Source organism: Lepeophtheirus salmonis, chromosome 13 (assembly GCF_016086655.4).
Source record: "Lepeophtheirus salmonis chromosome 13, UVic_Lsal_1.4, whole genome shotgun sequence".
NCBI classification, from domain to species: Eukaryota; Metazoa; Arthropoda; class Copepoda; order Siphonostomatoida; family Caligidae; genus Lepeophtheirus; species Lepeophtheirus salmonis.
Genome location: NC_052143.2, coordinates 16,805,476 through 16,830,422, shown reverse-complemented (window position 1 = coordinate 16,830,422; position 24,947 = coordinate 16,805,476). Strand labels below are relative to the sequence as shown.

The 24,947-nt window shown below is 28.4% G+C and overlaps 1 protein-coding gene across 2 annotated transcripts in view; it reads right to left on the bottom strand.

The window, feature by feature from the left end:
* LOC121128236 (uncharacterized) overlaps nucleotides 1-24,947 on the bottom strand; it is a 389,803-nt gene that overhangs the window by 271,769 nt on the left and 93,087 nt on the right. For both annotated transcript variants that reach the window (XM_071892657.1, XM_071892656.1), the window contains exon 3: nucleotides 11,666-12,183. In XM_071892657.1, the coding sequence (XP_071748758.1) occupies nucleotides 11,666-12,183 (518 nt within the window). The remainder of the gene's footprint in view (nucleotides 1-11,665; nucleotides 12,184-24,947) is intronic.

The window sequence follows — 24,947 nt, the reverse complement described above, 5'->3', positions numbered from 1 at the left end:
GTGTCACCTAATTTCAAGACAACTCACACTACCATGATCCTTATTTCTATTATAAATATTTTATTATAAGAAATATTATCTTCTACAGCTTTTATGTAGCTCTCCCTATAAGTTATTAAAAGCAAAAGCTAAAAAAACTTGATTGTCAGTTTTGATGACTAATAGTTTTGTTTAACATAAGCTTTTCAGATTAAAAGATTTTTCTTTTTTTTAGCTTGACATGATAATATTTTAAATAAATTATTGAACAATGATAATTTTTAATTTATAAGCAAGTCAACTGAAACTTATAAATTTGTTTAGGTGACTTGTGAAATAATTCTAAATTATTTGACATCTATAAAACAACTCTGATCCCTTAGTTTACGAAGTGTATCTATAAACATTTACTAGGTTTTTGTTCCTTTAATTGATGGGATGGAGTTGCACGGATTTAATATGAGTAAACATTATAGTGTTACAATTAGTTCATCTGACTTATAAATGATCTTTGATTTCCATTTATATAAAGTTTATTTCCTTTCGTAGGAGCGACACAGATGCAAACCTAAGCACATTGGCTTCAGGTGAATAATTTATACATAGCGGATAGTCTATTGTTCTATGTCGTTCTTAACATTAAATAGTTTTATGTTTTTTCTATTTTAGGAAAAAATTAATGAGAAAATATGCTCAACGTATAGTAATTTCTCCAAGGTCCTCCACAAAGATTGAAATTTCCTACGAATGTCTTGTCTATATCATATTTGTATAGCATTATTTCTTCATTATTATATATACCTACTTCCTGTGTTCAAATGTTGCTCTAATACTTTATAAACTATAAAAAAAATTCTGAAGTAATTATCGTTGTTTTAAAGAATATTTACATATTTTTTCATTTTTATCTACCCCATGGATGACTATGAAAAATGGAGATTGGAAACTATAGAGAATATGCCTTGTTTAGTAATAGATTATTTAATTAAAAATAATTGATCCTCTGCAGTCTATAAAAATTGTACAATTTTTTAACTGACGCTGTAATTATGAAGTAACTGCTTTGGGAAAAAAAGTTTAATACTTCTACACTAATTAGAGTTCTATATAGCATATTTGACTTTCAATTGATGTTGGATTTTTGATAAGAAATTACGCTTTATTATTAGTTATAATACGTGATCAAAGAACGAGAATAGGTCAAAAAGACAACAAATGGTAATTTTTCTTTTTGCTCATCTCTCTGCACAAGAGATTGAAGACATTATGAATTGCTGTTGTGCATGTCTGTAAGATCAGGAGGATTATTAACGGCAATGATAGAAGTGGAAAACACAATAAGATTGTCAGTGAAGAATTCTTGACCGGTGTGGCTCAGGGCCCAGGAGTACTAGGAGGTAATGCAAGGAGTTGTGAAACCTTCCTTTGATGCCAACTATCCTGAAGGGGATTATTTATTGGTAACAAGATTCAACGCCTGGCCATAAAACAATAACAACTGAAGTTGGTTCCACGGAAAGTCTCAACGATTTTGCCCACTAAACTTGTGGCCACTCTTGTGACAACCCTCCTCACCATTAGACTATGGAACATGGAGCTGCAATGTCCTAATCGTATTGTTGATTCCCTGAAGTCGTTTATTGAGAAGTAATGGGATGAAATGACAAGATCATCAAGGTGTGAAAGGTCTTAAAGCGTAGGCTTGAGGCTTTAATAGACAGAAAGATAAGATTTTACGTAATAATTATTGATATCATAAGGTATAGTTATCATAAAAAATACTGTTGCTCTTGATACAGTTGATTTAAATCAAACTATCAAAGACTCTATAATTTATTTACAAACTCTGTTAGATATTCGTTTTCATGTTGGGTAGATCAACACCTTCAGAAAGTACACACCTTAGGGCTTGGAGGAAGGTAACGGAGTAAATAATGTATATATATGTTTTAAATTATTATCAAAATATTTATATTATTTTTGTTTAATTTTTTTATATACATGAACTGTATTACATTTCAACTTTGTTTGAGTGTGATATTTTATACGTCATAATGACTCTGCTGATTAAAATTATGGGCTAAACATTTTGAAATTATCATAATTATTCACGAAATAACCTATGATTCATAGTTTATGTTATGATGTTTAATATTATATCACAAAAAGAATGTAGAAATTTTAATAATAAATGTTTTTATTACTCTACTGCGTCACATTGAACCATATTAACATTTCTTATGTACATATGATTCACTAAACTTTAACCCACGTCTTACAACTGGCGATCAATACTATAAAGAAAATTCCTTAACTTCAACAAACGAGGTGAAAAGATTCTTAGGAAATATTGCCCATTTGATTCTTCACGCAAGGGTAACTTTCATGATTCTTGCTGTTTTTCCTTCAACAAAGCATGCCAATTCCCTTCTTTATAAGAATTAGTGCAGTGGAAAGAAAAAGAACAACATAAAAATGATGGTGAAAATCTCGATATACACAAGCAAGTTTAATAAAACGGACCATTGATGTTCTGTCTGCAAAAAAAAAACAATAACATTTTTCTGCCATTTATTTTCATTCTTTTGATCGAGTGAGACTTCTACTATCTATGGTGGAGGTTATAATTAACAATAGGTTTGTCATCAGTCTTAAGGCTTCAGATTGGCTCATTACTCTTAGAATGAGAGGGGAAAATGATATTTCATATATGTGGAATAAATAACAATTGTTTCTTTTTAAAAAAGAAGAATGAAATGCTTAAATAAGAATATAATATAATAGTATATATATGTTGCTCAATCGAATTGATCTAGGAACAAATGATGATAAAACAAAAATGAAAACAATTGATACCACCAAACTATAAATACACTACATGGAGTCCATTCAATTAATTTATATATATTTGATTCATTAATCTACTTCAATATAAATTGTTCAGATCATTATGTTGATACAGCCTGATGCTTTTATTTCGTCTATTCGATAGCCCTTTATTCATCACTGAACAACAGTCTGATAAGGCAAAATAAACTTACGAACATACATTTAATGGATTTCATATTACACCATTTTATTTGGAGTCGAATGTTATATATGTGAGTCAAAGTTAAAGAATTTTAATTATATTTGGACAAACTGGCTCAACATATATAATGTATTCTGCCTAAATCGTTCAACTTTTAAATTATAGAAGGAAAGAAAATTCATTCTTCAGATTACCAATTTAAAAAAATACTGGCAGCTATAAATAACACACGATGCACTTCTCACCTTTTTGTTCGAGTATTTGTGTGTCGTAGATAGAAATAACTAAGGTGTAAACTATTTTGTGTTTGTTTGTAAAACGTTCCTTAGTTAATAAAATAATTATAATAAAAACATTAAATAATAAAGTTGATTAATTGACTGAGTTCTGTTTTCCTTTTATAAATATCCATGCCGTGCAGACCCTACTTTGCATTCTTATTATAAATTGCTTAATATCATTTTAAGGCTTTCACTTAATCAAGATATACCTGAATACGATTGGTTGTACAAAATATTAAAAGTTTTGGCTTCAACCTCCATTTTGGTGATAGAAAAATAAGGATGTTCTAGAATATGTTTACTTTATATATATAGAAAAACAAAATCTTTTGTTTTTGTTCTACAAACTAACTAACTTATTGACTTAAAAGTAAATAACCAAGCATGTAAGTAAAACAACTGAATAGAAAAGAGTGGTTGCGTTATAATATCTTAGTTTAAATAAAATTCATAAACTACATGAATATCTAACAAAATGATATAACACACAAGAAACGGTCAAAAAGCATAATAATTTTATTTTTGACAAATAAGGTAATCAATAATTATTTTTGTGTCAAATTAAGAATAAGTAGATAGCTTTAAAAAAAACTTTTTTTAAATACATTTTGTCTAAAAAATAAATAAAAGTTTCTTTTTATTGATTTGCTTGATTAATGGTAGAAAAAATAAAATATAATATGATTTTTGACAGTTTCTTGTGTATTATATCATTTTGCAAGATATTTATGTAGTTTTTGAATTTTATTTAAACATTATACACATAAAGTTATAAAAGCATACATAATTGATTTGTATTTTTTCCGAATGAAAAATCGATCAGAATATATATTAATTACTTATTAAATTTAAGAAATCATATACTACCTATAATTTTTATATTTAAAGAAAAAATCATAACTTGTTAGCTTTAGAAATATGTAAAGCATAAATTAAACGTTTATCAAAGCCATTGGTTACAATGAACAATGATATATTACAATTGGGGGGGAGGGGCTTTAAAATCAAATTTGATTTTAAGCCTAGTTGTTGAATACAAGAGTATCTAATTTCCAGCAAATGCCACTCCGGTCTTTTGACCATAAAAATTAAATTTTGTATAAATGTTTAATAAATTAATTTTTTTTACAAAAGTTTTTTAATACGACTTTATATTTATAACGTCAATAATAAATTTTCTATATTTTTTATGAATCAACATCTAATTTATACTGAATTGCTCCCCCTCCCCCCAATGATTAGTCTTTGGGGAGGGGGATGTATGACTCCTCACTTCTTTGCAATGTATATAGTTACTAGAATATTTTTTTAAATATCTAAGATTAATACATGAATTAGTTTTTGGCTTAGTCATACTTTCCAAAAAATAGATTTATATATTGCGTTCCTAACGTCCTCCATGAGCCAACACTTTTGCTGACAAACATATTTTAAATATTGTATCATCAATATTTTAGTCCTTATTTAAACAATATATTGGCACCCATTCTTTTTTTTACTAAAAAAATACAAAGATATGCAATGACTACAGAAGTTGGGCTAAAATTGAATTTGCTCATTTTCATCAATTAATATCCCCTGTTACATGAAGAAGGTTTTTGAATAAGATGTGTTAATGAACTTAAGGTGCAGTAGAGAAACAGGTATCAGCAGTGTTTACTTCAAACAGAAATCACGTAACTTAACCTACCTTATGTACTACGGAAAAAAAGATATTGATTGATCTTCATACATTGTACCAAGGAACTTATGCGTGATAACCCATCTTTAAAAAAATCGTTTACCAATACTTTAGATTAAACCTGATTAACTTGTTGGCAACTGTTGACAAATTGTTACCAGAGAATTTAACTCACCATTTCCATTAAGGACTAAATCATTATTTTGTTTTAATTTTATGTTGGTAATAATCTCTTTATTTCATGAATTGTGTGTTCTAATTTTCATATCATAATACCGGGCCGTGCAGAATTATTTACCGATTTTTGTTCAGAACATATCGCGGACAATAATGATATTTGAATGACTTGAGAAACAATTTATTCATACATTTTTAGAATAATGAAATAGTTTGTGATCAAATTAAAATCAAATTAGCCACCATTTGACTCAATGACACTGGTCAGGCGACATCTGAAGCTGCCACAGACTTGCATGATGTAATCAGTGTCCATGGAGGCCCAGGCCTTGTTGACAGCAGCCTTTAAGGCATTTATGTTTTTGTGTCGTTTTGGCAGGCCTTGGTCTCCACGTGTGCCTTGATAGGGAAGTCTAGTGAGTTAAGATCTGGGCTCTGACAGGGCCAGTAGTCCTTGGCTAAAAGTTCATGTTGTCCTTGAGCCACTCCTGAGCTTTCTTGGAAGCGTGGGCGGGTGCTCCATCTTGTTGAAAACCCCAAGGAGAGTTGCCCACTATGGATTTGATCCACGGAAGGACCTTGGACACCAGAATCTTCACATAATCCTCCGCTGTTAATCTGAGCCAGTGGGGAACCATACAGGCTTCATGGCCTTCCCGTTGGATCTCCAAACATCTCCAAAGCTCACAACACGGTCATTTTGCCTGTTGAAAACAGGATCGACCGTAAAAGTTTTCTCATCTGAAAAAATGATGATGCGTCCAGATGAGCTCTTGATATCATTCTAGATTTTCTTGGCACGCTCATGTCTGACTTCTTGCTGACGTTCAGTTCGCAGAGGGCGTTCAGTACGCCTCAAGAACTTTCCTCCAGCCCTTTTCAATGCCCTTGAAACAGTTGATGTCGACGTTCCCATCTTTCTGGCCATGTCGGCAATGGACCTGTTGGGAGTCCTCATGAACACTGCCTTTACTTGCTTTATTGAGACAGTGGGCTTACTTCTAGCCCCAGGGGAATGCTTGAGATCACCTCCAACCTCCAAGCGCTTGGAAATATTGTAAATTGTCTTTAAAGTGGCCCCAACCTGTTCCTTAATGTTGTTATGAGGCACTTCTGCTCGGAGGAGTGCTGCAATTTCGACCCTTTTTGTTTCCTGATTGGACATGGTCTCACGTGTGGAAGTTGTTACGGTCTCACAGGAAGTATTTTTGTTTATTTTAACAGTAAAAATACGAAACAATCAGATTGGTTGCCACAAAACCTCTTAAAAAGTATATTTACATCATCGGTAAATAATTTAGCACGGCCCGGTATGTGCATGGATTTTGTGTTTTTTTAATGATCTTTTTTATTAAAATTGACCAATTTAAAAAAGAACACAATCAAAGTAAGAATCCCTGTGGTAGCTGTCAAAAACATTTATAATTACAAAATTTAAAAAAATCGACTAGTACTCCATGTGCTAAAAAACGAAATATTTTTTTAGTATCTTTTTATGATTATTCATGTTTTTAAATTATTTTCAAGAGTTTAATATTTAACGAACATTAATTTATAAATTAAGTTTTCTTTTTTATGGTTATGTATTATTTTTTGATGTTTTACAACAGCATAGAACTGACTTAAATTTAAAAAAAAAAGATTATGAGTTTTTCTTGTAATATATTAAAACAAGGGTTAAACATTTCATTTAAAAAAAATGTAGTCCAAATTCTTCCTTTGGAGTTCAAATGAATTACTATCCAGGTCTGAAATACTATGGAGTATTTAGATCCATTATTAACCATTAAATCAAAGAAAATGTGCTACATTGAGAAATTACTAATTTAAAAATATATATTTGTATTCAAACCGTCGTTGCTCTTGGCCTCAAATTAACAAGGAAGTCCAATTTTATAAAATTATATCCTACTAAATTTTCTTTCAAATTTTTATCAAGTCGCATAATGTATTATATAAAATTGAACAATATATTTTTTCAATCTCTATAAAGGTCATGAAGGTTAAAGTCAAAGTAATATTAATTCTAAATTTATATAACTATATATGTACTGTAAAGAGTTGTATATAATTGTGTACAGAACTCATTTTTAAAAGATAGCATGTGTAAATAAATATCATATTGAAAAGAAAAGACAATGGAAGTATAGATAAAAAATAATGAAAGTTAATTTAGATGAGGTATTTTGATTGTGGATAGGTAGAGCTGAGCTAAGGAGCGTTCCAGAAACTATAGTCATATTAAATGAAAATAATTGTGAATAAATATATTATGGTATGTAAATACTAAGCATTCTTTAGCATGCAAGTTATTATTATTGTATTTCTTCAATCTGTTATTATTATTCTTAAAAAAGAGAACTCCTATGTATTGAGTACCTACGTCTTAACGTGCTCATGAATAAAAATTAGTTATATGGGGGTTTGTAAAATAGCTATATCTTATATTATCGAAGCAATATTTGTCTCTTGGCTGATGATAATTATTCCGAACAATATTGGATACTACCGCTAGGTTATAGTAACTTTTTCGCAACTTTATAAAATTGAGAGTATCAATTAATATTTGTTTGAAAATGTGGCTGATGAAATAAGAAGATAACATGATATCATACCTACTAAATCACTCAAACTAAATTTTACTTTTAAACAAGACATACATCGACCATAGCTATCGATGAGAAACTTTTGTTGAATACAAAGAAAATGCAGGATAAATACAAAATTCCCTTTATTTTCTTCATGGATTTGCTGGGCTGAGATTTAGCTACACACGATCGTTGTTAACAATGAGCGAAAAAACTTTACTTTAGGTTTTAATGAAACTGAGTAATACTTTATAGAAATGAGCCAATTCATCCAAGAGAAAGAAAATAATTTAAGAACTCAAAATTCATTTATCTAACATACATAACAAATGTTTTGTCTTTTGGTACCATTGTATATATAATTTTGTATATACAGAATACTAATATATATTTTTCTAAAGTATATATATGCTTGAGATTGAAATTAGTAAGAAAAGAGATATTACATCCATGTATGTAGAGAAATCGATTCTTGATTATTCTCTGTTTATACGCATACAGTTATAACAATTAAATGAAGAAGAAAGCAATAGAGATACATGTCCACTTTATCAATAAAAAGAGTCTTAACGAAGCTCTTAATGCATCATTCCTTGATTAATTAACAAAGGGAAGTTTGGATAAATATAGCATTCTATTTAATTCAGTTAATTTATTTAAACATTTTTATGGGAGCATTTGGAGCAAATGTACAAGTGCGAGAAAATAGGGACGAAAAGAACAAAAATGAATTTTTATGTTGGTTCAAGAGAAGGGTAGTGAATACAAAATTCAAATCTAACTCTTGACTATATGGTTTTAGCTTAAATTTAAAAAATAAATAGTTGTCTTATATTTATCTTAATTTGAAAAAAAGGAATACAAGATATTTATATAGTTTTTAACGCTTTGTTTGTGAACTAATATATTATTTATCCCAAAATATATTAATATGCTTTTTATTCTTTAAAATCTACATTTTATCGAAAAAAGTACTTTCAGTATGCTTCTAACCTATTAAACATCAATACATGCTATTCGTTATTTATTTTAATCATCCCTTGTTTTGAATATATTTTTATATTTTGCAAATTTAATCGAGGTATAATTAACTTAAGTCGATGTTTTCTTAAAATGTGTTCTTCTGTTGTTGTTGTTTTTTTAATTTTGAGAATTTTCCTGTTTTTTTCTAATTCAAGACGTGTTGCGTATGTATAAAACTGATTGGTTCAAATTTGATTCTCAAAATTCAGGTAAATAAATGTATGTTTTAAAAAAGTAGGAGTTAGGATTTGTTTGCATATTTAACTATTATTAAGTAAGGATTAATTAATTTTATTAAATGTTTTGCTTAACCTTAGCCTTAGTCATAATTAGATTTTTATTATTTAACTAATTATCTTTATAAAAGAGGAAATATAGTTTTATAAATAAAAGAAGATGAGTGCTAACAATTTTTGGGTATCATGAATAATTTCACAGACATTAGAGTATAAGCCCGATAATTGAAGAAAATATTTGATCAATTAGTAACATGTTTAAGTTCAAAGTTTATATCAAAAGAGTCAAACATAAATTGGAAAATTTTCATCAATATTGTTTTTGTGTCAACGAACCATGAAATCTTCATATTGTATATTACAATATTTTAACTTTTTTGCAAAACATTACGCTAATATTTATTATCCATAACTTTAAATTACTTGTAATAATATGTATTATAGACTATTGAAGTGTTCTACACATACACTTGTTTTGCAGTTATTAATAGTTTTAAGATAGTAGCTTAAATCTTAAATTTTAGGAAGTTTTAACCATCACAATTTTTTTAAACATATATATTCTTTTCTTAGATGAAAAAGTAGATTGATTAATGAAATGGCTTCAATATACCTTGAAGTATTTTTATGCAAGAATTAAACTTTAATCAATCATAGCAAGAAATAAAAAGATTTATATTATAAGTAGTATGAATCTAAAATTAATACAAGTTACAAAGAAAATCTGAATTATTGGTTTTATTTAATAGCGAAGATACTTCTACATAGAATTAGAATGTAATAGGTATTGTATGGGGGTTATCCTCTTTTTAGAAGAAATACAATTTTGAAGAAAAAATAAAAACTTGAATTTGCAATGATTATATTTGGAAACATCCACCTAATATCGAAAATAGTTGTATCTTATGTTGTTTTAAAGTTATGGCTGATTATGCAATTTTTAATTTTTGTTTTAGCTTGACCTTTAGCCTTAATTTTTCAAAATTTAATAACATTTTATTGTGATCTTCTACAAGAAAACCCTTTGTAGCAAGTTTGATCAAAATTAATACAAAACTTTTGCTTTAATCTTGGTGACTCACAAACAAACAGGAACAAAAACATAATCTCAATTCAATTTCATTAACTGAGGCAATTAATACAATAGAGGATATTTCATATCAAAAAGAAAAAAATATATTCTTTTTATATTGACACTACGTGTATATTAAATCAAGAGTATGGAACTTGTTTATATTTTTTTACTTTATTTATAGTTAATTTTATAAATTAAGTTAATTGGTAAAAAATTGAGTAATATATTAGTCTTTAAAGTCAAATACAAGCTAGTAAAGGGAATATATGTAAGTGTTGTCAATCTTTGAAAGTAAATTTAAAATCTTGTCTAAAATACTAATTTGTGATATTACTTAAATTATGTAATTATATACATTTAAAAGTTAATGTTAAATTTATATATATGTTGTGTACAAGTTGCAACTAAGCATAAGATGAATAATTTTACCATTGCTATCACAATGGTAACTATCACTATTACTAAAAAATATCGACTTTGAAATTACTATGAAAGCTTTTATATCATTATTTAAGTTATGAATTTGGTTTGCAAATATATCTTGCGAAAAAAATATTCAAATATAAATTTTACTACTACAAGCTGATTAATATGCAAAAATAGTAATAAAAAAAATACACCAGCAGGGCTTGCTGTCTCCTAATTAATGTATCAATCCCTAATTTGCAATTACTTCTGTTTGATTGTGTTTAGTCTGTTTTGACCAAAAAGTTCAATTATTGGAGTATTTTTACCCCTATAGAAAGAAAACTTTCAGCAATCCACAAAAACAAAGACTTATGTAATATCTGATCACGTTGTTCAAAGGGTTTTATGTGGAGAAAAAAATGACTTGGCTATTTTAAAAGTATAACTACTTTTTATATAATTATCTTAATAACTACTATAATATTTCAAGAAAATGAAAGAAAAGTAGATTTAGACAAATTAACATAATTTAGAAGACTTTTATAAATAGAGAAAAGCAAAAAATTAACAAAGAAAGAGATTTATAAAAAAAATACATATTAAAAAAAAACTGAGATAATGAAGGGTTTAAAAATATTATTCAATTTAATGCAGTTTAAAAAAAAATTCTAATCAAACCAATATTTCTTCTGATTTTTACCTTTTAAAAGCATATATTCATATAATGTTAAACTATTAAATTAACTAGAGTATTTTAATAGACTTGTATTTTAGCTAATTAATTTGACCTATACATTATATTAAATAAAAAACACTCTGGCTGAAAAGTACCGGACTGTACACACAGATAGCTTGATTTTTGTAATGCTGGTCATTATCAGTTATTAACGACCTTCAAAAAAACAGCATTCAAAATATTATGACAATCTTTTTTTTTTTTTTTTTTTTTTTTTTTGGGAGTTTTTGTTCTACCTGTGAAGGTACGGTTAGGGTAAGCAATTCATTTAAAAGTGTTTTGGTGACTCCACTCTATAAAAGGAATAAAAAGTAATATGAAAGAAATTGAAAGAAAGATAAAGTCTTATATATGTTAAGCACAGGAATTTTCTTATGTTTTGCCTATTTGCTTATCATATAAAATCAATTTCTGCCTGATAATAATATTTATATACAGTTTTTTTCCAACCTTGAATAGAACCAAGTCTGAGTTTCATCCATGGACCAATGCTTAGTCATTTTCTTTCTTTGAGCTAGGACATTGGATGCAAGTTCTCTGGTAATGGACGAGGAATAAATATCACGGATTTCAACCCTTTCTTGGGGATCGGGCACAGATACGATTCGTAGAAGAGGAGATTTTTTAGGACGAAATTTAGTTTCTTCTTTAGAGGGACGGCTATCTTCCTCTGAGACTGTTGTTGTAGCGGTTGAGCACTCGAACAAACGTGGATCCTCACTTTCTTTCATAGGGTGTCTGGATTCTTTATTACTATTATGATTACACTTGTCCTCTTCTTCTTCATCTACTAGATGATGACTTTTAAATCTATGTAGTAATGACGAGGACGCGTTCTGACGGAGAAAATTTGTTTTTTCTTCTCTTTCTTCTACGTCGTATTCTATGTCTTCATTCCGTGAATCTCCATTCAAATAGTGATGCTTATTGTACTCTCCAAAGTTGATTGAAGTTTGAAGGGAGTTAGACTGAAAATATGAAATATGTTATATTGAATGAAAATAAACTTTTACTGCATGTAAATATTATTCTAAATATGTATAATGCATATACAACTATCCAAAACAGTTGCACTTACAAATAACTGTTACTTCCAGTTGTTTATATATGCGTACATTAAATCTGTTTGTTTGTTTGAATATGTTGATGATATTGGAGTTAACAGTAAAAAATGTTTATTTTTTCAAAAATTTACTTATGTATAGTTTAAACCATATAAGCCAATGTTAAAAGGTTGCGCTGACCTCTTGAAGTTGTAGAGAGGAGGTACGTACAACTTTCAGTAGCATGACTGAATTCCTAATTAACGTAATTTTTATGCGAATGAAGCAAATACAACTCTAAAACAATTTGTGGTATGTTTCGATACATTATTTGGCTATATTTTTGATTCAATTTGCCCTCCTTCAAAATCATTAAAAACTTCGACCTGCCTGCAAATATAATGGCAGCTCTTATTTTAAAATGAAGATAAAGGCCGTGTCTATGGTACATTACGCTGCTATAATTACAGTTTGGAGGGAATCAAAATTTGGATAAGAGGTGCCATATATATTTTTCTTCAAGGCACGCCAAACAGAAACGTCTAGGGGGTTAAGGTCAGAGCTGGGTGAGCGCCATACCGAGGTTGGCCAGAAGTTCCACATATTGTTGCTTACAGAAATGTAGGATAATTAGATTCAAAATACAAATTTCATCACTATGCCTATCCTTTTGGGACTTTTTGATGTTGTATGCAGTCCGTACGGAGATGCTGATGGTCTGTGCAGCCTTCTCTGACTAACATCGGTGCAGAAAACATTAGAAAAGCACTGCTTCTTTGGTTATAAGAATATGTTCTCCTTCCCAAGCAATATCCCCTTTGACAACCGGCGAACAAATTGGCAGTTATTGACGGTTAAGTACAAGTCCATTGTGTACAACACTATTAGGGGTGTAACTCAGAGCAAATCAAAACTTGGATGAGAGGTACAGCACACATTCTTCTGCAAGACACACCAAACTACATTCTAAAGGAATATGAAACCAGGAGGAGAGGAGGCAAGAAGTCAGCCATATTGTTGCTGTATAAGTTGTGATTCTTCTTGACTGTATGGGGATATAACAAACTTCTATACATTATATACAGTCTGGATGGAGATGCTAACAGTCTCTGCAGTCTAAAATGTACTAAGACTGGAGTAAAGGGGATCCCACCTTTGCGCAACAGGGAGCAACAGTGTCCGACATTTTTACACATAGAGATTTTACAAAAACTTATTTATTTTTGTTATTAGAAGTTGTTTGGCGTCGTAATTAATCATTACAGTTAAAATTAATTGGTTCAAGATCTTAATTTGATGCTTTTTCAATAATTTGGTCCCCTCATTGTAAAATTCAATGTTGTTTTTTTTAAAGCATCTAAAACAATGAATATAGAGCATTATATAATTAATTAATATTTGTATGAATAAACAATATCTTAAAAGCATATTTCAGTCTTCCTTGATAAATGATTTTTGAGCAAAGTACGCGTAAATGTTTTCAAAATATTAATATTCTAATAAATTGAATAGTTTTTGTTTGAATTTTTTCAATAATTGAATTAACGATTCACATTTTTGCTGTTTGATGGCACATAAACATCTAATAATGAGTAAAAACGTAAAAGTTATATACAAATTTGCACTTTTTGATTATTAAAAACTCATTAAAAGTCTTTTAAATTTTATACTACACATAGAGTAAATATGAGTTTTTAACAACAAGAATACAACATTTATACTTAATTGTACTAATAAATTAAAGAGAAGAGCTCTTAAATTATTTTTGATAGAGCAATTACTCATCTAAAAAATAAATATTTATAAATTGCTCTGTATTAACTAATATTAACTATTTTGAACTACAAATACCATTTTAATCTATGAATTGTAAAATTTAAAAAAGTTTAAAGGGATACATCATCTCTAAGCAAACATTTTATGTCTTAAACTTTATTTTCATTATTTGTTATTAAAAAAAACATTTTTGGTCCATGTCCCTCAAATATTTTGATAAAAAAAGTATGTAACCTTTCGTTATTGAACTGGGTAAAAAAGACCCAAAAATGAAACGTATTGATCAACGTATAGTTGAATAATTATAATAATTACGTCATGTAAATTTTTTATAACTGTTTAAACTATTCCATCCATTTTACACTTGTCAATTTCAATTCTAATCCTTAGAATATTTATTTACAAATAAAAAAATATGAATGCATTTTTCAAAGTTGTATTGTTAATAAGATATAATGGTTAATAAATTCGGGTATATTTACCTGATTTGGACAAAATGCACCAATTTAAAATTCTACCATGATGAAATTCTAAATAAAATCTGTTAATATCAATTTAACTCTTCATTGCTAGAGGGTACCAATGAAAGATTGTCGGGTTCAAAAAAGCAATGTATTTCATCGACAATAAAGCATAAAAGGCGGTACATCAACCAATGAATCCTACTTTCTTCTGGATGACTTCCTTAATCCTCCTGGGCATTTCGGTAGCAATATTCTCCAGGTCTCCAGGGTTCAAAGTTTCCCATACAGATTTTACCTGTTTGATTAGTTTTTCCATTTATGTGCAAGGAGGCAGGCTGTTTCAGTAAAATCTGATGAAGTCACTTTCATAACTAGAAATCTCAGGATCGTCAAGATATTGATCTAAAAAACTTGTTCTGGATGTTGAATTTCTACCTTGTACACAATCTATATTTTCTTTTCCACCTCTGAGAGAAATGAGTATTAAACTCAGACATACATTAAATAAAGGAGACTTATTTATCTGATGTGCTATCCAGTGAACTACGTCACTCCATTCTTGAAATATTATAAACATGGCACTTGGATTAGCTTCACAGTTGTCCTAATTTAATCAAGTAAGTCTTGTTATTATGTGCTATGTCATTTTGTAAAATATTTAGGTACATATTAGTTATTGGTTCTCTAATATTAACTCCATTGTACCTTAAAATTAACTTTTAATCAAAAATAATTTTGAAAAATTTAATACTTTAAAAAAAGTAATTACAGACTAACTCAAAGTTTTCGTTTAAAATACAATTAAACTAATATACAGACATGTTAAATGTAATTTGATAGTATATCGTTGGGTGTTTGTCTATTAAAAACAAACATTTTTTAATAGAAACTGCTTTTTCCAAGAATTCGTAGTGCTATTTAAAAAAGTATTTGTTTATTAATTTAATTAATTAGGTTTTTATTATGCTGTCTCTTAGTGTAAATTAGTGTTGTTGCTATATGTTGACCTTTTACTTTCTTAATTTTTTGTAATTATTTGTTCAGTCATTTCATACTTGAATAAATATCTTTCTAACTATAAAATATGGTAACATCCATGTGAAAGAATACTCTTTAAAGATGCAAAGTAATTGAAATACATTTCCTTAACTTAAGGATCAATTTTTATAAAAATTGGTACAAATGACAGATTTATGGCCAGACGAAATTGTATATGCATAGTACAACAAATATTCTATCTACAAAGTGGATACCCAAAACTTGCAATAGGAGTATTATTACTATTTAAAACCTTTTCTTTTTAATTATTTGTTTTTGTATGGACCAAACGACAGCTCAAACAAAAGTTAACAAGTTTTGTTTTTATACCATGTCTCTATGTGTAAAAATGTTGGAGCATCAACAAAAAGGCAACGCATGTGCGATCCCTTCTCCACCGGTTTCTACTGACTGCTTACAATATCAAGAAGTTCACTACTGCCCCATCCAGCCAAGAAGAAACAAAACTTCTGCAGCAAAATTATGATTGACTTCTGGATTACTTTCATGTAGTTTTCCTCTATCCGTGACTTTTCAGCTTAGATGGTATGGGGAAAAATGTCTGCCACACCTGTAATTCAAATTGGGAACGACCTTTACGGTGAAGAGTTGCAAATCTGCTCACTGACGTGTCGACACTCTTAGTGCTTGTAACAGAAGACATATTAATTAAAAAATATAGAATTTAAGTGTGTCATAAATTGGTTTTGAGTTGTCTTTTCATCATTCAATAAAAATTACTTTTTGGGAACCACTCAGTAGTACTAATTAACCTCCCTTTGTGACCATCCGTTCTTTAAAAATATTGGTTAACTGAAGTTAAAAGTAAGTCGAAAAATACTTTAAAACATTAATAGCACTATGTAGAGTCGACATAAATTCAAAATTACACTATTTTAGTTTGTAAAATTATTTAAATGAATAAATATGAGAAAAATACCTGAATGAGCCGAAACCATTTTTTTTAAAAATAATTATTGTTTTAAAAAGTTAATCTTAACAGTATTTGTTTTGGGGTTTAACAAGATATTATTTGTGATCATCATAGTTAAAATATTATAATTTAATTTTACATAAAAATGAATATCAAATACATTATTTTAACAAATAAATAATAAATCTGTTTAATTTTTTATAACGTCGCATGTGATTCATAAAATAAAAAATTATTTTACTTTCGAATCAACTCAAAATAATTAAAAGAAATACTGGCAGCGAATAACGAAGCGCTTACACATTGATCACTAATTTGTAATTAGTTTTTAATTTCAATTTTTTTTTTTAAATTTTTAAATTTAATTTTGAAGTACTTTTCTACCTTTTATAAGTCTGAGTCATCCAGTTAGAAAAGAATACAACATTTATATCAAATGTCTAGCTTGGAAAGATATCAAGCCTAGATTCATTATTTATTTACTTCAAGCGTATTCATAATCATTTTGTCTATTTTTAGATCCAATCTGATTCTTGGTACTTGACTGTTTTTCTTCAAAAAAATTACTTTATTGTCAAATTATCATAATGTTTAGCAACTTTGCGTATGTATTTTCTCTTTTTATAGACCGTTTTAAGGTTGTTTTTGAAGGCTACATTAGCAGAGGTTGCATCTTTTCCGTATTCCTTTTCCTGTACATAACCCTAATATTCTACAAGTTGACCAAGTAATCTGGTTCCACTAGAGTTGGTATCTACAGCCCTGCCAATGTAATCTAGATAATTGTCTCCATCACTCAGCTTATTTTGTTCTAGTGGTGGAAAAACCAAAACATCGCTAAGATCAATAAGAAGATAGTTTTCTAATAAACCCAAAATATCTAATGTGCTGAGTCTAGTTTTTCAGAGTTAAGAAGAAATAAAAGGATAATTTCAAAAATAAAAATAGAACAATATATTTAGCAAATCTTTCATTAACTACTAGACACCAATTAGTTAGGCAATATTCATTTTTTTGATAGCTAGGTTTGGGGCTTCAAGATATACCATAACCAATTGGAATTAATAAAGAACTAAATTCGTACATTTTTCTAACAGTTGACGTTAAAAGGAGCTTTTATTTTAGTGTTTTGAAATATCACATATACTCTTTAACTATTTACGAGAAACTAGTGAAGTTTTTGAAGCAGTATCAAAAATAAGTAATGCTCTTAACTAGTGCATCCTTTTTTTAAATAATAAGATATAACGACAAAGAATTTGTGGTATTATTGCTATAAACTAACCTTTCAAACACGTATTTTAAAGTACGTAATAGAAATAATGGGATAATTGGTTCTTTATTATTCTAAAAGGATTTGAGGCAGAAAAATAATGGGTTAATTGTTCTTTATTAACCTAAAAGGATTGAAGGAAGAAATTTATTTAAACTGATATAATAATATAAAAAATAAATGATTTTTAATCTCTTTATATTTCAAATTATTCATTTCAATTTTCCTGCTGGAAAAAAAATGTTATTTTTTTTGCTAAAATCGTTCAATAAGCTTGTGGAAGCTGGCGATTCCTAATACTTCTATTTTGAGAATTTTTAATTGTGCTGTTTATGAAAATATCGATATTTTATGTTCATTTTTTATTTTTTTATGGCACAAAAAAAAAGTTTGAGCTGCAATATTTCGGCCAAATGTATTACTGCATTATTACTAAATGATCTTCAGTAACGGTGGAAGAACAACATCGTATTTTCAAAGTGCAATATTCTTTACAGTCTTACAGAACATGAAAAGTCGGAGCGAATATATAGTTTTGGAATAAATCAAGTTGGATTCTATTCAAAGTTTCCAATAGATACAAGGGGGGAGAATTGAAAACCTCAAGAAAATACAGACATATACATAGAGTTAAAAAAGTTGAAGGAAACTTTGTCAATGTAAAACTAAGATTAAAGGGAATTAACAATCTTAATATTTATAAGTAAAAACGTGTCACGATCACAATGGTCAACACCTTTAAAAGGCGGAATTAAGTTAGAGTGGTAGAATGGTTAAAGAAATTTGGAGATGTGGTTGAACATTATCCAAAAAAGAATAAATTAAATGAAGATTCGGAACTTAAATACAAGAATTATAAGGATGTGTGGAGGGATGGGGACAACGTCGTGGAAGTTGTTAAAGATCCTACTAATATACTACTGATTGTTCCTTTTGATGATTACCTAATTAAAGTCAAATTTAAAGGCACAAAGCTACAGTATCAAAATCGTTTTAGTCTTGCACATATAAAACATGGTTGTTATAATGCCAAATTGAATATCTTGGAATATGGCGATATATTAAAGCAAACTATTGCTTAATTAAATTCTAGTAGTAGTGAGAAATTGACTCTCCGTCAAATCCATCTCTTATTTTAGACGAATGAGCTCACCAAAGATCAAGTATCTTTGGCGGATTTGATGCAAAGGAATCCAGTGAAATTTCATCTGCTATCGTTAATGTAGTCGGATCAGCTGTTGAAACTTATGATAAAATCCTCGATAAGATTGAAGTAAAAAATATTATTGGAGATATTGATGTGGACCTTAATGGAATATCAAATCATGAAGATATGGAAAGTGACAAAAAAAGCAACGTTCCTTCCGAACTTAATGATAGAGATACTGATTCCCTTGATTTTAGCTTATTTATTTTTTATACGGTTAGATCCACCACCTTGCAATTTTTTTTTAGAAAAAAAGACAAAAACTACAATGTTCCAAAAGGAGTTTGAAGATGCTTAAAATAATGGTACTATATTTTTATGCATTATTAAAAAATATACTGTAAAACTATTTCATGCCTCAGCGATAGTGCAGACACAATACAATGAAAAAAACCATGATGGAAACTAATCCATCAAAAATACTTAAAAATTTCGTCGGAAAAGATCAATCGACGACTGTATTCAAGAATATTATTGAATGTGGCCTAACAATTACTTACCCACAATAAATTTTAAAACTCTTCCATCCGGGCCTCCAAGGGCTTGGTGATAGAGCAAATTTTCCTCAATTTAAATCGGGAACACATACGATCTTAATGGATGATCACATTTCCTAAATACATTAAAAAAAATATTTTAATGGTAATAAAGTTTCTGTACCCGATGGTTTAGTGGAAAGATTTTTACTCAATGCATGTATGACGTAATTAAAAAAAGAAATTTTCAAAGGATGAAAGATTTCTTACATTTCAAGAAATGTACAAGCTGTCATTGAGATTATACAGAAAAGGGAAACTTTTGGAGCTTTTGGAGTTTATTCTTACAAAATTCATTATAACAAGTTAGAAATAAATCAACTTTGTCTTTGTTCGTTAATTCATTCACCCCTGTTATTTTCTTTTATTCAGTTTATTTATATTCATATAAACATATAGAAAAAGATAGTATACATAAAGTCTGGAACAATTACGTATATGATATATAAAACCTTTCTTATTTTTAGTTAGTGCTATCTACAATAAATAAAGAGTGGGGATGTAAGAATTTCAGTAACATGACTAAATTAAACAATCTTATTTCTGATAAGTTTAAATACTATATTAAGCTATATTTTTATTGCATATTTTTTCCATCACAAGTAATAACACCCTGCAAGACAGTAATATGGAGGAATCCCTATTTGGATGGTAGGTGAAAATACATTTTTTTTAAAACACCTGAGTTGCAAAGTCCATGGGGTTAAAGCCTGACATAGAGGAGGCCACATAGAAACATACGAGAAGTAAGCAATATTATTGCTACAGAAGTTCTGGTTTCAGGAGCTCTTTCAACATCATTTTCATCATTAATGGATTTATTGATGTTGTAATAAGTCCAGATGGAGACACGAACAGTCTCTGCAGCCTTGTCAGCGCTAACAACCGCGAAGAAAACAAAGCACTGCGTTGCTTTTTTGTTGTTGCTCCAAAACGTTTGTTGACAAGGGATAAAATTAAAACTTGTGTATCTTTGTTTTAATCATCGTTTGATTGCGTTGTGAAATATCGTACTGAAAAATCAAGGTGTCAAAATCAAATTCATATATTACGATTAGTTTTGTGCCCCCTCTAAATACATGCAAAACAAATTCATTGCAACAAAATAAAACTCTCAATTCAAAACAACAATAAGAGTAAAGAATCAAAAAAAGATGTCAAGCATTTGTTAAATTTTCTAATAGTGATATTAAAAACTCTTCCTTTCTTGGAAGCCAATAATGGAAGATTCATTATATTTTCAGCTACTCTGACCATATATTTGTTAATATACTTTTTTTAAAGTAATGTTTTGAGGCATAATTAAAATTCAGTGCCATATTTCGACATGAAAAAACGATATACAGGAAAATCAAAATATATAATAAATTGATAAACACATTTCAGTATTTAAAAAATGAATTGTTTATTACGATATCTTTATTATATTTTATAAAAAGATATATAACTTCCAAAAAATTGAGTAAAATGAAAGACCTTCGTTAACTGCTAATATTTTTTTTTTTTTCTTCAAATGCCTTATTTCATAGCTGAACTTATAGAATAGACCTTATTTTTCAATTGAAAAGAATTGCCTTTTGATTTTGATTGATTTATGGTAAATTGAGTTTTAATATTTATTAAAAAATTTAGATATATTAAGATGATCAGGTTGAATGAATAAAGATTACCTAACGAAAGTATAATTTAATTATGCCAAGCTGCAGTGTCAAAATTGTTTTAGTCTTGAACATACAAAACATGGTTGAAATAATGCCGAATTGAATATTTTGAAATAAGGCAATATATTATAAGTAAGTCTATCTATTAAGTAATCATCTATTAACTTGTTTTAATTCCCTTACATATAAGTTATGCAGTTATATAGACTCATAAGTAATTAATTTTGTTCGTCAGAATATTACTGCGATGTATCTTCACACAACCTAACCAGCTAATTATATTTAATTTTTTTAATAAATATTATAACCTTAATTGACCATAAATGAATCAAAATCGAAATTTTTTAAAGACAATTTTTTTTAAATTGAAATATAAGGTATATTCTATAATTTCAGCTTTAATATAAAGCATTTGAATAAAAAATAAAAAAGATATTGAAATAATGTCCTTAGAAAGTTCCTTCGTTTTACTCGATTTTTTTTGATGATTATATACATTTTTTATTAAACCGAGTCAAGATAACATAATAAATCATTCATTTTTTAAATGTTGAAATCTTTTTATATATTACCATTTACTTTGATTTTCATATATATTTTTTTTCTTATGTCAAATTGGGCACTGAATTTTAGTTATACCGTAAAAATATGACTTTAAAAAAGGCTTTAAGGCCAAACCTTCATAGATTGAAAGTTTTAATAGTCATATTCATGTTCTACGGCTTCAATAACATTAATAAATGTGGGTTTAAGTCTGTGGGCGCTCCAAGACTTTCATTTTGTAGCATGGTCTTATAATTATAATTGGTCACAATAAGAGCTTTTCAGTTCAAAATAGCACAGTCAATTTCATTAGTTTCCGAGGTAGCTTTATTGTTCTTCATCAGCAAGGCTTAAAAAATATAAAAATTTCATAAATGTGCACTTTTTGTAATTGTTTACTGAAAATGATTTCTTATTTACAAAAGATGTAATAATTTTTCTTTTATTCTTGAAGGAAGAACAATAAGTATAAAATAGTCGTAAGCGTGTTAGGGAAAAAGAGTAACTCTCAGAACTTGTTGTTGAATCATAAATCCTTGTTAGACTAGGAGTAGAATTGAGAATCGTCTTCGTAGTAATTTCTGTTGAATACGGAGTAGGATTTGTGTTTATCTATTTTATCTCATTCCTACTTGCACCTAATTAATGAATTGTCATGACATTTGATTTGCTCTTTTAAAAAACATTTTTCAAACTATCAGGGTAAACATATTAATTTTCTGTTCCTTTTTTTAAATACTAGCAACTCATATTCTTTAAGTTATGTTCATTCACAACCAATAAAGATTTTAACATTTAACTATACAAATTGGCTTATAATATTTAAAGAAGGGTACTCAACAGAGACAATGATAGTTTCTTTCAATATCATCTCACAGTTATTACATGGCCTCAAAAAAAAAATACTGATTTAATTTCAAGTGTGAATATTTTATTTTCTGGATTATAGTAGCACTTTCTGTATAACTCTACAATTTTCTGGAATTCAGAGGTAAAAATGATCCAGAATATTTCTTGTTGGAAACCTTCAAAACGTGTTTTATTTCAATTATTCTTGAGATGTAAAAATATTTATTCCTTACAGTTTCGTAAGTCCTAAATGGGAATTATCATCCATATTATCTCTTTCCTCTCTTTCCGTCACAGTAACTTAAAATAATTGCCGGAGTTTGTCATAAGTGCTTAAGAAAAAATAAAGCCTTCTCCAGAATATTTTCAATTTGATTTTGAATTGTTCTATCACTCATTTTATTATTTTCAAAAAGAAAATTTTCTTTTCAAAAAGACAAACGAAGACCGTTGAAACTAAATCCAAATCAATCCTAAACAAATTACTTTTCCTCTCCCGTAGAAAATACTTGAATGAACCTTTTCTTTTTGTAATGGCTTTATTCAAGTGTTGGAAAAACTAATAAAAAAGATCTTATTTTATATCTTTAACTTAGACAAATGGAAAATAATTTAAGACGAAAAATATACAAATAACTATTGAAACCTTCAACAGAGGTATTTGTAGGTTTGAACATCAGAGCATTTAAAAAAAAAATCAAGTACTTTGATTATAATTACAGTTCAGAATAATATTTACATAATAATAAGAAATTTATGTTTTAGTCGGTCAGCAAAAATGTATTGCCATATTGTTATTAATATTAGAATGAAAGAACGAGGATAATTTCACATTGGGGCAATAATGATTTATTTGAAAGAAGCTGAATCGATTGATGTCTATTCTAATCATTTTTCTTGGAGTATTCTATGATACAGGAAAAATATTCAAATTTCAACGTAACAAAAGTAAAGATTTTTCCATTATAATCCTTTCCTGTAAAAAAAAAAACCAACAAAATCATTAAGATAAACCAATAGGACAGTTATGAATACCAAAGGATGGGACCCCCAACTTAATATCTTGAACGCAAAAGATGTCAGAATTAGTGTTGTGCTATTTCTTGATTCAAATCTAGTCTTAAAACCAGACCTTTTGTTCCTTAGCACTGTCAGTACATGTGAACAGTCTTTAACTGTCGGTCCTTGAAGTTTTTTCTAAAAATACCTATGGTACATTATGCTAAATATGATCAAATAAATACACAGCTGTAATGCAATTGTATAATGTATACCATAATGTTAATAAATCTGTAGATGAATGTCAATTAAGAGGGGTACATATATAATCGGATCTAATGTTAATGAAATATGTCATTAATTAATTTTTACATTATGTTCTAAATAATATTTTCACATTTTAAATCCTTTCGTAGGAATAAACCTTATTATATTTTATATACATTTGTAGATAATATCTAAAGAAGTCATATTTCTTAAAAATATATGTTAACATAAATCTAATTAGAGAAATTGAAATACCCTTTGGAAAAACAGGGTTATACAACGAAACTTCATTTTTTATAATCTGTAAAAATATTTTAGATGTACTAACGGCATGGGTGAGGTTATCCGATAATTGATTCAATTTCTTATTTACAAAAACCCTTATTTTAATTCATTTGCATCATTTGCAACTTTCAAAATTAACTACACGTTATGAACTCTACAAAATTTAGATCCTACATAGATAAAAATGTTGTTATCAAATCCAGTGTCATCGAAAAATTCTAAATTAATGCTGTTTCTTCAAGTTGGTGTTTGAAATCGGATTTATTGATGAAAAGCAATATTTTTAAGATCTTTGCAGGATAGTAAATGACTAATTATCTACCTTATCAAGATAAAATTTGTTGCCCATTTGGTTTGGCAGTTTTTCATATAATCAGTTTATTCCTCTAATACCTCTTAATCAAAATTTATTAAAAGAGAAAAAAAACCTAATGGGGTCTGGAAATATTACATTACGGTTTATTCAGTGAAAGGACAATGGGGGATATCATATAATTTTCAAATCATAGCCTTACATATTTTTGCGATGGTTAAAGTACATAATTTTGTATTGCAATAAATAGAATATACCTAGTTCCAAATTGATTCATAACAAAACCCAAAATTATATAACTATTTTTTTACTGGTACGTCTAATTGCCTTTTTGAAAGGGTTTAAATTAGTCATGGGACACTCACTACTATTCAATAATAAATAAAAATCTTAATTCCGAGTCTAAAATATTTTAAGTGATAGTTAAAAATACCATTTTGCTATAAAATTCTCAAAATTAAAATTGATAAAATAAATCGCCATCTTTTATTTATTGTAGATTGTTACAGGGAAGGTTACGCCCTTCGAGGTCTAGCAGTTTTGG